This window comes from Athene cunicularia (assembly GCF_003259725.1).
Source record: "Athene cunicularia isolate RWA chromosome 3 unlocalized genomic scaffold, athCun1 chr3_part1, whole genome shotgun sequence".
NCBI lineage: Eukaryota > Metazoa > Chordata > Aves > Strigiformes > Strigidae > Athene > Athene cunicularia.
Genome location: NW_020799097.1, coordinates 34,561,624 through 34,578,893, shown reverse-complemented (window position 1 = coordinate 34,578,893; position 17,270 = coordinate 34,561,624). Strand labels below are relative to the sequence as shown.

General features: G+C 36.5%; 2 protein-coding genes across 3 annotated transcripts in view; one reads left to right on the top strand and one right to left on the bottom strand.

The window, feature by feature from the left end:
* SENP6 (SUMO specific peptidase 6) overlaps nt 1–883 on the bottom strand; it is a 91,852-nt gene extending 90,969 nt beyond the window's left edge. For both annotated transcript variants that reach the window (XM_026844434.1, XM_026844435.1), the window contains exon 1: nt 821–883. In XM_026844434.1, the coding sequence (XP_026700235.1) occupies nt 821–875 (55 nt within the window). In that variant the 5' untranslated portion in view covers nt 876–883. The remainder of the gene's footprint in view (nt 1–820) is intronic.
* Nucleotides 884–3,550: 2,667 nt separating this feature from the next.
* Nucleotides 3,551–17,270, top strand: part of FILIP1 (filamin A interacting protein 1) — a 130,418-nt gene continuing 116,698 nt past the window's right edge. Inside the window, exon 1 of the mRNA XM_026845189.1 lies at nt 3,551–3,565. The gene's annotated coding sequence lies outside the window, so the exon portion shown is untranslated. The remainder of the gene's footprint in view (nt 3,566–17,270) is intronic.

Sequence of the window (17,270 nt, the reverse complement as noted above, 5' to 3'; positions counted from 1 at the left end):
AATATCCTCTATCTCACAGGGATGTTACACGGCATTAATCATATTGTGCTATGCTGGATTAAACTTTGTTGGAACTAGCACATTTAATTGTAAACCTTCATTTAAGATAGTAGTGAGGGAATGTTAAGATTTTTTTTCACCCAAAGAAAAAGCAAATGCATGAGATCCTAGGGATGTGAATGCTCTGAATGAAAAGCTTTCATCTAGATACAGTTCAGGAGGGCAAAGTAGGAAAAAAGCTCAGATACATAAACAACAAATAGAAACATAATGGGGAAAAAAGCTTTAGAGTCTGAAAAGTATGAGTGTGTGACTGCTGTTAGAAGTCAAGGTTTATATGGCAAAGCACAGGCTGAAATGGTTTCTGATGCCATGAACAGGGAACTCTTAAGTTACCTTAATCCTCTTATAGCCAAATAGAACCTTGCAAATTCTTATATTCAAATAGAACCTTGCAAATTCTCTTAAGCGTGTGCAGTAGCAACAAGAATATTTTCCTCGTTACCAATTTGTCCTTAGTTCAAACAGTTCAAAACATTCTCTATAGCGGTTCTATAGACCTTTAACCTACATTACAAAGTTCACAGACAACAGCGTATTGTTTCCTCTTGTAAGACAGGGATAACTGCAGCTTCTCCCTCACTAGGAGAGCAGCACCAGACCATCAACACCTGCCGGCGTGTGAGGAACACCATCTGCTCGAACTGTGCCCTGAGACAAGAACCTCATTAGTCCCAAGGGTCCACAGGCAAAAGTGTTGTTTTCTTATCAGGTTTTAGGTTGGTTATTTTTTAAAACTTGTTAACACATGGTTACTTACGGGCTTGTAGCAACTGCCTGAAGAAAGTGGATTTTGAAACAGGGCGGCAAGACATCTTTCCTGAGTTGCCAGGGGAAAGGTCCACGTGTCTGGAGAAGAAGGAAAAGCTTCGACGCGAGGGAAAAAAAACAAACAAACAGGCGTCTGGTCCAGACACAACAGTCACCTGTCGGGGGGAGCCTTCTGGTGAGGTTTCCTGAGGCAGCTCCTGACCGGCTCCCTCTTGCAGAGCCCGCAGGAAGCCGGCGGCCGCCTGGGCAGAGATGGCCGCGCAGCTCCTCGGGGGTTGCCCGGACCCGCCGAACCGCCACCCCAGCCGCCCCCTCGCCCCAGCGCCTGCCGGCCTTGCCGCCTCCCCCTCAGCAGAGCCCCGGCCCAGGCCAGCCTGCGGGCAGGGGGACAGGCAGCCAGCCCTGCCTGGGCACCGCCCGGGGCCGCAGGGCTCCACACCTCCAAGGTGCGGCCTCGCCTCAGGGGCGGGTGGGTGCTGGTAGTGGAGCCTCGGAGGAGAGCGGCCTCTCTGGCGCTGGTCGTGAAATGAGGGGCTGGAAACACCTCGGGCCCAGTGCGAAAATGTGTCTGCGTCTGTGCAATGAAACTGGCGGTTAGAGCTACAGGTAAACGTAGACACTGTGTTACTCTAAGAAAGCAATTTACAACTCTAGTGAACATGAACGTTATTTTCAACTGGAAAGCTCACAAGGCTTTTCTCTTTTTCCTTAGGCAGTGGGTCAAACCATTGTTATTTTGCTCGAGCTATTTGTTACAAACTTCATAAACATCTACACTTTTCCACTGTTATTCATCATTTACAATATTTGTAAGTATACTGGTTATAGCACTTATTAATATAAATATTAATCTTGCAACGCTTAGGTTGAGAGATCTATGATACTAGCATTGCAGATAACATATGCAATATTTCAATTTATATAAAACAATAGTAACCCATAAGCAAAAACTGTACCAAACGATATGTTGAATTGCCCATAATTTATGTGTACCTGCAAAAATAGCCTACCATCAAGGGTAAGTGCAAAGAGATCAAGTTAGCTTTGACATCAACATTTGCCTTTCTTGGGTCATGAAGATTTTCTTGATACTTTTACACTCCACACGTATCATCTGTGGGACATTTGCAAGCCATAATGCCATGGGAAGTGTCAACGTGTAAGAAAATACCATAGAACCATTTTGGAACAGTGTAATGTTCTGATACAGATCATTCTGCTTTAAGAAATAACCACCACTTCTAATTTAGATGAACTCAGAAACTGGCAACTTACACTTCAGAGACAAAATTTTGTGGATGTTTTTCTACAGCAGAGATTAAGGTTAATTTGCTAGAGATCTATCATCTGTGATTGATCATCTGTGATGCCTACTTCTTAACGGGAGCTTCTGGTGCAAACACTATTCTGTTTACAACAATAACATAATTTTTAAATCACTTGTTTTCTCATAGATCCAAACAATAAAGATTAGCAATAAGGTATCAGTGCTTCGAGGTACACTAGCCTAGTAGCATGAGATAAATTAGCACTTGCATTACTCCTCATTTGCTTTGATGCACCATTAAGAAATTTAAGAACCAGCAGTTAGGTGGGGAGAGGAAAACCCAGCTTTACTCTTGTTCAGTTTTAAATTGGTCACTAATAAAAGATCTTGAAAGAAGTTGATTATGGTAATTTGTTCAGGTTTCAGACAGAAGCTGTTGAATACTCAATCACGAGAGCAAGGGATCTGGAGTACTGAAAACAGTAGAACTCAAACTGAGAGGAAAAAGATACTGAGAATGAGAATACATGAGAGAAGGTAAGAACATCCAGATCAAACTTTTAAGACCATCAGCAGGACCAGCTGGTGAATTTTTTTGAGAATTGGGTGCTTTACTTGGGCAATTAAATATGTAATCAGAAAATTAACACTTGGCCTTAGTTTGTACTTTAGAAAACAGCTACATAATACAGATAATACTGACAGAAACTTGTAAAACTTGTGGATGAAGCCAAGCATTATTAAGAACAAATTTTTTCATATATATATATATATATATATATTATCTGAAAAGACCTACCCTGAGAGGTAAGAATTCTTTTATAAATGCTATTATAAAAATAAAGTTCTGTTATAGCTACCTGACCCGTGAAAAGTCGGTCTTTGAACTATTCACACCCTCTAATGCCTTAAAATTCTCCTAATGAATTAAGAAATACAATTTTCCTCACTCAAAGGAACATAGGCACAGACAGTGGGATTTGTCTTTCTTGTCTTTAGGTGAACGCAGAACTGTAGTCTACATCTGAGCTAGAGGTCTGGCATTCTTTTATGTTTAATGGAGACAAATAGACACTTTTAAGGTATGAGTCATTTGAGATATTTTTAGATATATACTTCAGAATGAGATGAATCGCTCCCTCAAATTTTCTGTTTCTTTCCATTAACTGTAAAGGGGGTCTAGTTCAGATGTAGATTTCTATAGTGTAGGAATCCCTATTTGATTAGATTAATTGTATCTTGAGAGACTTCTCAGAAAATACAAGCTGGCTATCTGAGTTCCAGAATCACACATATATTTATAGTCTTAAAGAGGAAAGTACTGAATAATGTCATATTTCTACGCCCTGTCCAATTGTCTCAAGTTTAATTTTTTATTCCTTTCCTCACTGCTTTTTCTGGGCAGGTTGTCTGCTGTAATGCTTCTGGACCCTGATTTATGTTCAGAATATGTCTGCATGTCGTGGTGTGTCATGCAGTCTTTCTGTACTGTTGTGGAAAGCTGATACAACCTCACACTGCAAGTGTTCTGAACCAACTGAGTGTATGCACTCAGTGCCTGGCCCTGGCTAATTAACAGTGCCGCATAGCAGCCTTATTAGCTCTGGCATGGTGTGACAGTTACTGTACTCATGCCTCTCTTGATCAGCACAGAACATAGTCAGAGTGATCTGAGGCCTTTCTAAAGTAACCACGTAGACAGAGCTGCAGAAAGGTTATAATCCTTCCATCTGTTTTTTTGCAGCTGTGCAGTCTGTTTGTCATCTGATTAGGATTATGCCTGTGTAATAGAGTAGATCATTGCATATAAGTAAAGTAGAAAAGATGTACTGATGTCTTGGAATTGGTGAATATGTAGCTTCTTTCTTCTGTGTGATGTGATTGAGTAGACAACTCTAAAGAAATAAAAAAAAAAAAAAAATTAAAAAAATCCCGTCTGCTAGATAGGAAAAGCCAAAATTAATTTGGTGTTACACTGATGTGAGTAACAAGTAACTAGCATGAGCTATTTTTAAACTTGCAATCAGAGTAATTAAGATTTGAGGATGTCCTATACTGGGCAAAGGATATGATACACAGTTATTGGGGTGTAGTAAGACTGAGATTCTCCAGTGAGAGGGCCTTTACAAAAATGTTAATCTCTCCAGGAAATTCAAGTGACAACCTCACGTCATACAGTCTACATCTCTAAGAATTGCATCCATAGTATTATTCTCCTTTTTTCTTAGCTTCATCACATACTGTGGAAACACCTATTTGACATTTTCCCTTAAGTGTTATGTTATCTCATGGGAACAGGGAACTTTTTTCTTATCCTGCCTCACACAGATGTCATTTTACTTGTAGAAGCAGCACCTTTAATCAGTTTTAGTTAGGACTTCTCTCTTTTGTCATCTCTGGAATTAAAATTTCTTCACAACTTTTTCATCTCATGAAATTATGTTGTTATGACAATGTTTTACAGTGCTGACCTCTGCATTTGATGAATAAAACAACAAAGTTTTAAGCAAGCATAAGAATATATAGACTGCTTGTCCATGCTCCAGAGTAAAGTGAAACACTGTCCTTCCACAAGTCATTTACCGAGCAGGTTAAAGGATTATTTGATTTTTCATTTCCTTATAAAGTTGAAACTGAAGAATTACCCTTTTCAAGTTTTTGAGGGAGTGTTCTAATTAGTGAGCTGAAGAACAGCTCCTGTAAATGTCAATAGTTAGGCAGTCATGGCTTTCTAAACTACATATGTGCAGTAATAAAAGAGCAAGTGTCCTTGAAAGTGACTTTGTCACCTTTTCAAATCATACTTTTGGAATTATACATTTAGTCAGATGAATTGCAGCTGAAAATATTTCATTTTTATGAAGCAAGTCTCGACCAGATTGTGCCATTAACATACTTCTGTTCACAAAACAACAACAAAAAAACCCTGTCTTGACACTTTTAATCTTAAAATTAGGCTAAAATAACTATGAAAGTATGTATGAACACTTCACTTTCAGAAGAATTTACAAATCTAATAAAGTACCTTGTCATATCACTGAACTCTGTGGCACAAGGCACTACAATATTAAGATAAAAGTAGCCCAAATTGATGTAAGACATCAGGAAGCATAGCACTATTTGATGACAAACCTCTTCTATGACTGGCATTTAGAGAATGCATTATAGTGGACTTCTAGTGGACTGCATCTAGTGATGTGTATTCTCGCTACAGCATCAAGAAGCTTTGATATAGTCAGCCCACCTCCGATTTCAGTTTCACTTACTGAACTTTCAGTTAAATTTTTTAGTGTAAAGACTCCAGGATTTTATTGATCTAACAATTTTTCTTAGTCTGTCACAAGGGGGCAGATTAGTACTGTTGAAGTTTGTAATTTTCTTCCGGCAAACAGCAGGAGCAATATACAAGGGAATACACATGTTCAGACTGATCATTTGAGAAATCTTGAAATACATTGTTGCCCACAGTTTGATTTTCTTATCAGTATTGAATGATGAGGTTTTTGTTTAAGTATTTCAATCACAGAATGAATGCTTTTCTGGGGGATTGTATTTTTAATGCAAGAAGTAAAATTAACCAATACAGAGTAATGGATTTTTCATTCTGCTTATCACACAGTTTATATAGTGTTCAGTCGATCACTGCAAATGATTAGCTATTGCCACTTCTGTAACTTTCCTAACTTAAAAATGGAAATGGGAAAGATTTGTTTCATTAAAGCTTGTTTCCAAAACTTCTGACTCTTTTCACAGTTGCTGGTAATCACGTGATAATTGTGTCGTACCTCTTAAAAATAAAATCTATTTATGAAGGGAAATTAAAACAGTAGAAATTTAATTCCATAACACCCTTCTTAAAAAAAACCCAAATTTTTATTCTCTCTTTTACCCTTTATTTTTCAACCAGTATATTCTTACCTCAAACTGCATCCCTCTCTGTTTACTTGCTACAAGCGTAAGTCAATAGTCCACTAAATTGTCTGATTTAATTTTAATATTCTGCATTTCCTTTTTCTCTCCATTGTGAATTCTACTCACTTTTAGCTTTTATTTTTCTAGTGAAAAACTAACATTCTAAATTTCCTTTTTTGATATTTACTGAATTCAAAGTAACAGCATTCAAAATTATTTATGTTATGATTGGGCCTCACTATGTTTACATTTATACTGAAAGAGGAATAGTGCTGCAGCTCACAGATTTTTCAGGATAGTAAGGCTGTGCTCAAGACTTTAAACAGTTAGAACAAGCCAGTGCCTGACTCAAATGAGCTGTTAAAGGATCCCCTGAATTTTGATCAACAAAATAAATAACAAAAATTTGCTTTGTATACCAGAGGAAAACAGTAATAAATCCATTTAATTTACTGCATGCTTTAAAGAGAAGAAAAAATAATTGCTTTTCTGTTATAATTCTTGCTAAATTCTGTTGTAGCATGAGAATATTTCCTGTGAAGTTTTAGACTGAACATGCACTACTGTTATTTAAGTTTTTTAGAACATATTTATGTACTAAAGAATGTCTCATTTTTAATGCCTATGATTCTAGAAAAATAAGTTTATAAATAATAAATCAATATATTAAAAAGCTGCAACAGGAGAAAGATAAAAGTATCTTCCCCTTCTAACCACATATGACAGAAATATTACCAGTGTCACCTGGAGAAAAGAAAATGAAAGGAAGACTGATGGTGGTATGAAAGCAAGCCTAACAGAATTTCAGGGATGAATTTCACTATAGTTTTCTAGACTCCAGCATGGAGGCTAGTCTATGCAGACAGAATCTTCTACCTGCAAAACTCTTAACAAGCAGGCAAAGTTTTAAGCACTTGCCTTTTAAGTATGTGCAAAATAATATAGTTCAGATGGTTATAATTTGATAACAAATGGTAGCTTTACACTGTAAAAGCAACACACCTTCAGAAGTATCAGGTCTCTTATGTAAGACAAGACTGAAAAAAACCCCAAACCCACCTTAATTTTATCAGAATCACAATCAGTCTTTACTAGAAGATAGCAATAATTTTTCTCTGAAATAAAATATCTCAAACCAATTAAAAATAACTTGAGCCTGAAACTAAAATCACATGTAGAAAATTTCATCTCAGTTCTTGAAGGGATGAGAAAATGATAGGAAATAGAATCTAACTAGTGGTTTCGTGTACTCTCTCTCTATGTGTACATATATATATGTGTGTATAAATATACATATAGTGATAAAACTCTCAAGGGAAATGACATTTGACTAAAATATTTGACGTTAAGTTCTGATGCTGAATTTAAACACAAATTATTCAAATGGGATTATATATCTTCATATGTATATATATAAATGCATGCGTGTCAAGATTTGTAACAAATTAGCAAATGCCTTAGATAATCTGTTCTCAGTCTGCAGGTCATATGTATGTGGGATGAAGTACAGAGTGGTGATTGTTCTGAGATCAAAAGAAAGGCATTAAAAAGTCTTGTTGAAATTTATGCTCTATTTTTAAAAGAACAAGATGTCAACTTGCTTTTGCCTTTTTCTACATCAAAACAGCATTATTTACATTTCTATAATTATTATATATATATTTCTTGTGGTTTTTAGTGTCCCATGGTAATAGCTAATGAGAGAAACAGAAATGTATTTATTATGCCAAATATTTATTCCATGCTGCCATTACTCCTACTGGTAAATCTGGTGTGTACTGACCTTATTCATTGTATCCAGGACATTATGTAAGGGAAAAATATGCATAATGTTGTTGCGGACAGTACGTCCCACACTTAAACAGAATCAAAGTACTCTTTAAGACATTTTCTAGAATCTAACCAGTGATACAGACCAGATGGCAAACATTCAGCACACTCTGTTTGCAAATTTCAGCTGAGCCCTCTAAGAAATCTTTCTGGATGTTAATGGACTTTTTACTCTCTATGCACTTTTAAAACACCATTCAGGATATGAATATGATCTTTTCTCTTTGATTTTGAATTCAGTAACAAAGTAGAATGCCCAGAAACTTCTGGAAAACAGTGACAAAGGCAATGGTAAGAAAGTGTTATTACTTTTTTTTTAAATTCAGTTTTATGTTATAGTACTCCTAGAATAAAAATGTTGGAAAAATTAATTTTTAATCTTAATTCAGTGGATAAATGGATTCTATTGCTTAATATCTTTTCAAATATTGACCCTATACCAAACACAGTATGAAAGAAGACCTGGTGCCTTTATACTCCTGTTAAAGGTTATGTTGTTTGACTTAGATTTTTGGGCAATATATACTTAAATATACATACGCATATTGTAAGTTGTATGGTAGTAAGATATTAAATAAGCTTATTACAGTTATAAAAATTAATTTAACTTATAATTTTTAGGAAGATATTTTTATTACTGTTTTACTGGTCTCATAGCAAAACACTACATTTCTACAGAAGGCAGAGGGCACAGAACTGAATGGAAACTATAGTGTTTAAAAAAAATCATTAACAAACTGAAAAGGGTAGCATGTGCTTTACATGTTACTCAGTCTTGCAGTGAAAATTACTAGAAATACACAGTCTTAAAAGCTTAGTCTGAAAAGGGCTGTTCAGGAAACATCATGTGGCAAAGCATCAAAACTGCTCCCTCTGTGATCTCTCTGGAGACCATAGGGAGCAAGTGGAAAAGGGAGGAGAGTTTCTGAGTATGGTTTGTTTTATCCACCTACTTTTATATCATGATCTAAGACCAAAAGAGTTGACAGCTTCTTAAGAAGGAGGAGTGAGAGATGGTTGTAGCTCATCTATTCAGGACTGTATTAGTATACATGAACTATGAGAGAATATCCACTTCTAAGTGGTTTTACCTTCGACAGAAAATAGGAAATATACATGCAATGCTCCAGGTGCATAAAATTCAATTCTGAGTCAAGTCTCTGAAACAGGAACTTTGCTATCTAATGACACTGTGCTTAACCATGCTGTAGGCCTGAGAAGGTTGGCGTAAAGCTGCTGGAATATCTATAAACCATTTATTTCCATTCCAGTTTGAATATTCTAAAACACCGTTTATTGCTCCAGCAGACTATTTCTGAAAAGGCTTCCCCGTCATCTCCCAGAATATCAGAGCTTTGCATTTATACTGAGTGGGAAGATCTCCAATAGAGACTCGGCTTCATGGACGTAGCTGAAAGAACAGCTATGCAAAAATGGAGAGTAGATCTTTACTGGTAAATTAAATTGGTCCAAAATATGGGCCTGACCACTGACACATGACCATACCATTAAATTATCAGAGCAGAACCTGTGACAATTTTGGTTTGTAGCAACCAACATTTTCCTAGATAGTGCCTGGGAAAGGTTCAGGTTAGCCCAGGCCAGGGTCTGCTCCCAGCAGGCAGTCTGGAAGAGGGTAAAGGAGAGCCATATGGCCACAACATTATTTACTAATACAGGTGTAACTAGGGGTGGTGAAGCCAGAAACCCAGTCTTATGTTAATGAGGTTGGTGAAATGGAGATATTTAAAGGCTGATAGGAAAGGGTTTATTTCCAAAGGAGTTTCATAAAGGATCCAGGACCCACTGTGGTTCACCTTGCTTTATAAGGCATAGAACAGGGGCCCATGTACTACAGGGCCCATTCTGCCCCGACTCTGAGGTGTCACCTCTGTAGTTGAAGCATATGTGTTAAATGTGAAGAGTTATAAATATATAATCACATTATTATCATTTTTTGCTATGCTCTTTGTGTTTTCTTTTGCTAATAGCTGAAATATATTTGCATCAGTCATGAGACTGTATGCAGTATATTTGCCCTGAGACTCTAAATAACATGTTAGTTATTGTGCCTGTTATAAATGAGTAATAATATGCTTTGAAATCTAAATGGATAATAAGCTTTGAAATCCTTAAGTTGTGAGGATCAGGTATTTTAAACACCAAAATCATAACTGTGATGGTTTCAGTCACAAGCTACACAGTTAGACAACCTAAGTGACAAACTTTACATTTAAAGTTTTCAAGAGAACTGAAACCCTAAACCACTAGATGGCATTATGTAGTCATTTAGGAACTACGGAAAGGTGCAGAATACTAATAACCCATGCAGATAATCTGAAAACCAGTAAGTATTACTGAACCGCAATAAATCCTTTTGTTTTCAAGTAGTAATAAAAAAGTCTTATACAACTATTAATGGTATCGCTGTAAGAGCAGGATATATGATATTTGAATATTGTTTTTGTAATAGCGTGAAAGTAACTGCTAGTTTATTAACTCAGACTAGCAATATATACACACTTAAAATGATCTCTGGAAAATTTAGTAATATTAAAAATGGGAACAGATGACAAAGGCATTGTGAATGCAGTGCACTTACATAGTGTAAGGTTTCTTCTGCAGTTTCTCCATTTTATCCAGCCTTGACTTACAGCTACAGATAGGTCTCAGTTAAAACCCTGGAGATGAGTAACTCCAAACCATGATGATGTTCAACATTCATTTCCAGTTAGGAATTTTGCAAATGTTCCTCATGTTTAGAATAGGGCTAACTCCTGGAAACAATTAGTCATGAACTTCAGTGTGCTTGAAATCCATTCTCAGATCCAAAATTTGCAGCCTTAGTCTATCTTTACCAAGAGTACTGTGGCCCCTGGGACATTTTTAACAAAGCCTCTTCAGTTTACCATTTGCTATGATGACTTCCTAATGAGAGAAAACATCCATGAGAAACTAGTTTTCAAATGCCTCAGTTCTGCAAACAATGTCTGTAGCCCAAAGGCTTGTCTTATCAATAATGGCCCCAATTCTGACAACTCTACAGGCATATACCTCTTGTTGATGCACCTGTATAAATTAGGGCAAATATAGTTTAAATTTATCAAGAATTTTGATAACATTTCAATTTTTACTCATCTGTGTCTTGTTTATACATGTTTTTAGTTCCTAAAAATTTCCTATTTTTCATCTATATTAAATTACCTGTTGGTAATAGTGCCAGCAGGGAGGGAGGAGTCTTTAGAGCTGTTCATGGTATAAAACCTCAATTTGTTGCATTAGTGTCTTCCAGATCCAGAAGGCTGCTAAACTTCACAAGCAGCTTTTTTAGTGAATGCCTGAGTTGGCAAACTCTTTGGTAGATGACTACAGGAAGAAGCTTTCCATCCTGTATGCTTTTAATGTTTGTCATTAGGATATGTGAGCAGAAGGTATAAAAATGGATATTATTTTGAGTTTTAATTCTGTTTAGGATTAATCTAATAAAGTCTTATTCAAATACAATATAATAAACATAATCTGTTCTTTCACCAGTCATCTCGTTCACTCTACACTGGATAGTATAGTAGTATTACATCTACTATAAAGTGTACTGGGACAGATATATATACAGTTGTGGTTAACCAATAAAGTTTGTCTGCTACCAACATACATCTGCCTGAGGAATTTTGTTTATTTTCTGTTGTTTTGTGGGTTTTTTTCTTTTTTGTTTTGTTTTGGTTTTGCATACACTGAGTATGATGTAGTGTTCTTTATAAAGATCTGATGTAAATAAGGCTTGGATCAGACTCATTAAACTTTCCTGAGATAACCAGGATGCTTGCAAGAGGTTTGGATATTTTGTGCTATGCTCTTCCTTGTTTATACTGGCTTTAGCTGATATAAGCCTGACCACAGAGATAGTTAACGTCAAGCTCAAGTTGCAGTAGAATAGTTGGGTTGAAACTTGGGAGAAAAATATTATTAGCTTAGCTAAGTGCATTTATTCCCAAGGTATATATCTCTATTGACCCTGAGTCAGTAGGTCTCATCAGTCTTCACTATCTGTGGCATGATTTTCTGACTAGACAGAAGAGCTGAAGAAAAAACAGAAAACACGGGGCTGCTCAATGTAATGAAAATGGAGAAGAGAAAATTAGCTGTTTAAAATAGCTGCTTAAATGCAGCTATTTTGTGGAGGAAATGCAGGGGTTTTTTAGGGGTACAGACAGATTCCTGGGACCCTAAAGCAACAGTTAAGATGGTAAGGGTGAGAATCATGTCATCTAATTTCAGATGTCAGGAACATCTGATTTAACCTCATCATCTTATGGTCAGTGGAAAGAAAGAAACACTTCTAGCAAATGATTTCACCAATTGTATTGGTAGAAGAGGAACTATTCTGTAGAAATGCTTGTTTCTCAACAGCACAGGGAGACTGGGCAACTAGCTCAAAAGCATTCATGAACACTACAGATTTCTATACTAGTACAGCTGAATCCCAAGCTGATCATGAAGTATATGATCCATGATATGGAAATCATAACATAATGATGATGGGGGCGCTCTCTTGCTGCTCAAATCAGACCATGGGGGAAGGAGCTTCCTACCCCTGCTTGCCCCTCCTTCCTGTAGAAATTCCTCAGGTTTTAGATGCAAAACTCTTAAACCAATAGGTGTTTGGTAGCAAATCAATAAATTGCGGTGGTTTAGCTGCAATTTATTGACATCTTTCTACTTATCCTATAATGCGCAGTTATCTCAAGCTCATTATAGTTGTGTTTTCCTTCCATTTAATGTGAAGTTCATTGGCTGAAGCCCAAAGTCACAAAAACTCCCCTGAAGTTTTGTTAGATAGGAATATCTAATCTTAAGTGTCTCTCTTCAGGTATCATGTTTCTCACAGCTGTATGATTTGTGGCATTTCTTCTTCTGACCAATAAAACAGTGCATTTCTGTGTAACTACTATCAGCATCCTGAATTAGTCTCTGAGCTGTGGGATAGAGTTTGAGCAATGTTTTCATATTATAATACACTAAATGTTGCAGTATACAGGTTGTTAAACTGATAGAGCGAGACAAATAACAAAAGTTAATCAAGGAACTGCCGTGTTGGATTTTTAACAAATAGTATATTGCTGTTTGGCTGTGAGGTGTACTACAGAAAGAATGAGAAGCTTTAGAAACTGTGGGCAGTCCAGGGGAATGCATATCTCTGTGATTCCATTTTTTGCAAAGGTCAGATGAAGGCTGACTTAATTTTGCTGGTAGCTGGACAGAAGACAAACCTGTTTACATTCCAGAGGAATTAATTTCATGATTGTGGTGAAGTCAAAGAAGAGGAATTTGGGAGGGTTTGCTCATTAGTGATCTTTCAGAACAACATTTCAGTGCTCCTCCTTTTCATTTTATATGTTTTAACTCATCCATTTTTATTTTATTTGAACAGTATAGAAAACAAAAATCTATTATCTTTGTTTCTGAATTTGTCCTTTATAAATAGGGTTTGCTATAGTTGTGCTTATTCTCTTGTAATGAGGTACTTTTGTAATATTTATAGAATTCTAATTTGTGAAGATAATGGTGTTGGAGCATTATTGAAAACATGGAAAATTTATTTGCCTGCCTTCTCTTCTATTTACTTATTCACTGAAGAAACCTGAGGCGAGATCTGGCATTTCAGAAATATTTACATAAAAGAATAGGGAGATGTTCATATTCAGTTCTATAAATGCATTTAAAGTTTATATGACCCATATATGTTTGGACTAGATTTTGTTCTTGATGGAATCTCTCAAAAGTACAGATCTTAGTATACATGGAGTAACCTATTTTTCCATTCATTCTTGTAATGTATCCAGGAAAAAAATCTGGGATAGAATAAAAGGACATGCACTAGCTAGGATTAAAATAAAAAGCTGGGAATCAGTGGTAACAAAAAAGGAGGCTCTAAACAGTCAGAGGGTATTCACTAAAACCCCTTCTGCTTCTGTTCATTACCTGAAGACAGTAGTGGAAGGACCTCTTCCCACAGTGCCTCTGTAGAGGTTTTACTGGTTTTGATGGAGAAAGATCTCACAGTAAGGAGATAGTGCTCTTCACTGGGAAGCAAGTCCATTTTTCTTTAGCATGGAGTTTTTTCCTGGGAGTGACTAGTCCTGCCTGTGTCCTTGACAGCACAGTGGAGGCTCTCTCTTTGCAGTCAAGTGCTACTTGTGACTTCAAATCCTAACCATCCTTTGCCTTTCTGTGAGTTTACTACACTCAGTTACAGGTAACTCCCTTATATTAAAGAGGGAAAATGTGTAGCAGGGAGCTGCTGAGGAGCTGCACCCTTTCCTACCATCCTAATAAATGTTCTTACACATAGCTCTCATTCTATACCCACCTCCATTCCATCTCTGGCATCCTGATGATTAGAGATCAGTAGTTTGATTGCCCAGGAGTGTGACATAGATTACCAACTACACTTAAATAGAGTGTTTGTCCAGGTTTGCTTTGTCCCATCAGTTCTAGGCTTCACAGGGTGTGAAAGTCCTGTGATGTGCTGCTGTACCACGTAGATCCCACTTACAGCTCCTGTGACTGTCTCTGTGCTGCTGCCTGGTGCACTCTGTGATTCCTAAAACCTACTCCAAACATGCTGGTTAGCAAATACAAACCAGTTATTTTCTTTTTTTCTCTATTTTTTCTGTAATTCCTGAATGACTGCAGAGAATATTTCCTTTGCAGTTCGAACACAGTGATTAGGGTGATCCTATGCGTGACAAGGTGTAAAATGCTCATATGTGTGGAAACAGGTGGAAAGCGTACACACTGCCTGCCCATCACCTCTACCGTACATGGAGACAGGCTGCCTGTTCCTTTCTGTTGCTCCCTTCCAAACAGAAAATGTTGTAAAGACACAATGTTTTGTACAATATTTTTGCCTTTTAGAAATGAATATTGCCTTCAGATGGGTTTCAACATTTTGAATTAAAGTCTTTCTCTCAGGTTTGAGTGAAACTAGAGTGTTTACAGTAATCTGTGTTCGCAGGAAGCTACTTTCTACTCCAATGTCACTGGCTGCAATTATCAGTACAGAAAACTATTTAAAAATCTCTCACTATTTTACTTTATTATTTCTCATCATATTTCTCTTCTGATATTACAATAATCCATGAGCATGTCTTTTGCTTTAATTATTGCTGAAGTTCATTTACATGTTTGGAGGCAAATTGGTTAGCATATGTCTTTATATATCTTCCTATATATATATGTATAAAAAAATCAAATCCCCATGTTTGCAGCTAAAGGACTATCTCAGGGGCTGTCTCTTGCTCTGTAATGGCTCCCGTTTTTGTTATTAATGGTAGAAATAAACCTAGTGCAGGTAAAGGCCCAAAGTTCATACTCCTAGTAAAGAGTGTTTATTATTCTTGGATTTGGAGAGACTTACGTTTAACAATGACTGTCAGGTGGTAGTGTAAGCCAAACTAATTGCACAAAACACTCATTTGTATCTAGTTAGGTTCTTAGACTGCCCTCATCACTGAAACTTTTACACTCCTGCTACAAAATATTGGGTGTATTAACTGCCAATCCCACCTCTTCACTGGTTTTGTTCCTTGTCTTCATCAGGACATTTTTCTATTTTCTTCCCTTTCCTGATTGGATGTTTGTTTGGCTGTTTCTGAAGAGCTTTTTCTCTCAGATTTGTCAGTTTACTGCTTAATAGAGAAGGTACAATTCTTACGAATGTCTAAGGTGAAGGATAAAAAGCTCTTATTCATCAGATTTTGCTCCTTTGACTAGCAAGCAATTCTTTTGGTTTCTTTGTCTTATAAAGCACTACAGCTGTATGTGACAAACCAGCCCTATCCTTCAGCTACAGTAGAATTAATCTTTTCTTCAGGTGCTCAGGTTCTGCTTCCATACTTTGATACCCTCTGTTGAGAATTATTTATTTTACTTGTTTTTCTGATTTGTCTTATTTTTAACTTAAAATGGTCATGTTGTTCTATTCTGTTTGAGTTAATTCCCAGCTATGTCACTATGGTCTGGAGAGCAATAGTGTTTTTATCTATTACTTGTTTTCTGAAGGGTAAATTGTCCCTGGAAGAGTCTTAGTAATGGTGCCCTGAAGATTTGTTATTTGCTGGAAATTTTTTATATCCTAACCTGTCATAGTTGCAGCACTAAAAAGCAAGCAATGAAGAAGCAGTTAGTGGATGATCTGGAGGGCCTCCTTTTGACAGAAATATAGAAGAATAATTTGAGATTCTTGTCTTCTTAAGTTTCTAGAAGGATTTACTTAGACCTGAGGGAAAAAGAAAATCTGCTTAATAGGAGAGAGTTGTGGGAAAAACATGACAAGATAAAGTAAGCCTCAGTTTTTAAAGGTATATGTGTGGGAGTGAAGCACAAAACACTTAAAAATCTTGGCCTCCCGCCTTCTGTAAAAGGAGGAATGTGAGGATAATATTTGCCAAAAAGAGGTCTGTTTCTGGTTAAAGGAATCTTAGGCTTAATATAGATTCTAGGGATAATACAACAGAAGTAGCACAAAGTGCATCATCTCTGAATATTGAGTCATGTGTTTCCTCAGTATCACTTAGATGTACTCTCTTAGATAGTTAAACTCTGACTTTAAAAGGCAGATAGATGCTGTGCTCTTCAGTGTTGTAGCACCTGTAGCACTAAATGACCAGGAGAGCACTATCAGTTTGAAAAACCAGCAGTACAACTTGCTGCCTGACCCTGTTTTATTTAGCTCACTATGAAGACTTGTATCTTGACACAGTAGAGTCTTGAAAACATAAAAATAATCAGAACTTGAGGAATTTCTGGGGAAAAAAAAAAAATATCTGCTTTATTTACTTTCTTGTCAAATCTAAACTTTATTTACTTCTTAAAAATGTGTTACATAAAATAGAACATTAAAAAGTACTGTGAAATACACTCATGAAAATAACACAAATTATTACTCTGGAAGAAAGATAAATATAGGATGTAGAATTGTGCCTCAGACTAGATTCTTCTCACATTACTCAGACTATCAAAAAATGAGTGTTTAATAAGTTTGTAAGTTTTGGTTCAGATGGATTTTCTATGTAATTGCAAGAAAAGGGGTTGTATATGTCAGTTTGCTCTTTATCACTACAAGCACATGATTTAAGTCAGTCATGTACTGATGTGATCCTGGTCTCCTTTTCCTACTTCAGTGCTAAGATCTCATGTGGGTGATGTTCTAGCATGGTGCTTTGTAGTCAGAGTGAAGGTGGCAGATTTTATATTCAATACAAACATGTTATAGTTTAAACTTTTTCTGTTATTCCAACTGCTGATTTACTGATAATAACAGGAGTAGCATTTGCGTATTTTTACAGAGAATGTTTTCCAACAGATATGTTTTAAAAATAAAATTCCTCCTGTTGTTTGGAAAAAAAATAGTTGTATAGTTTTAGTGCCA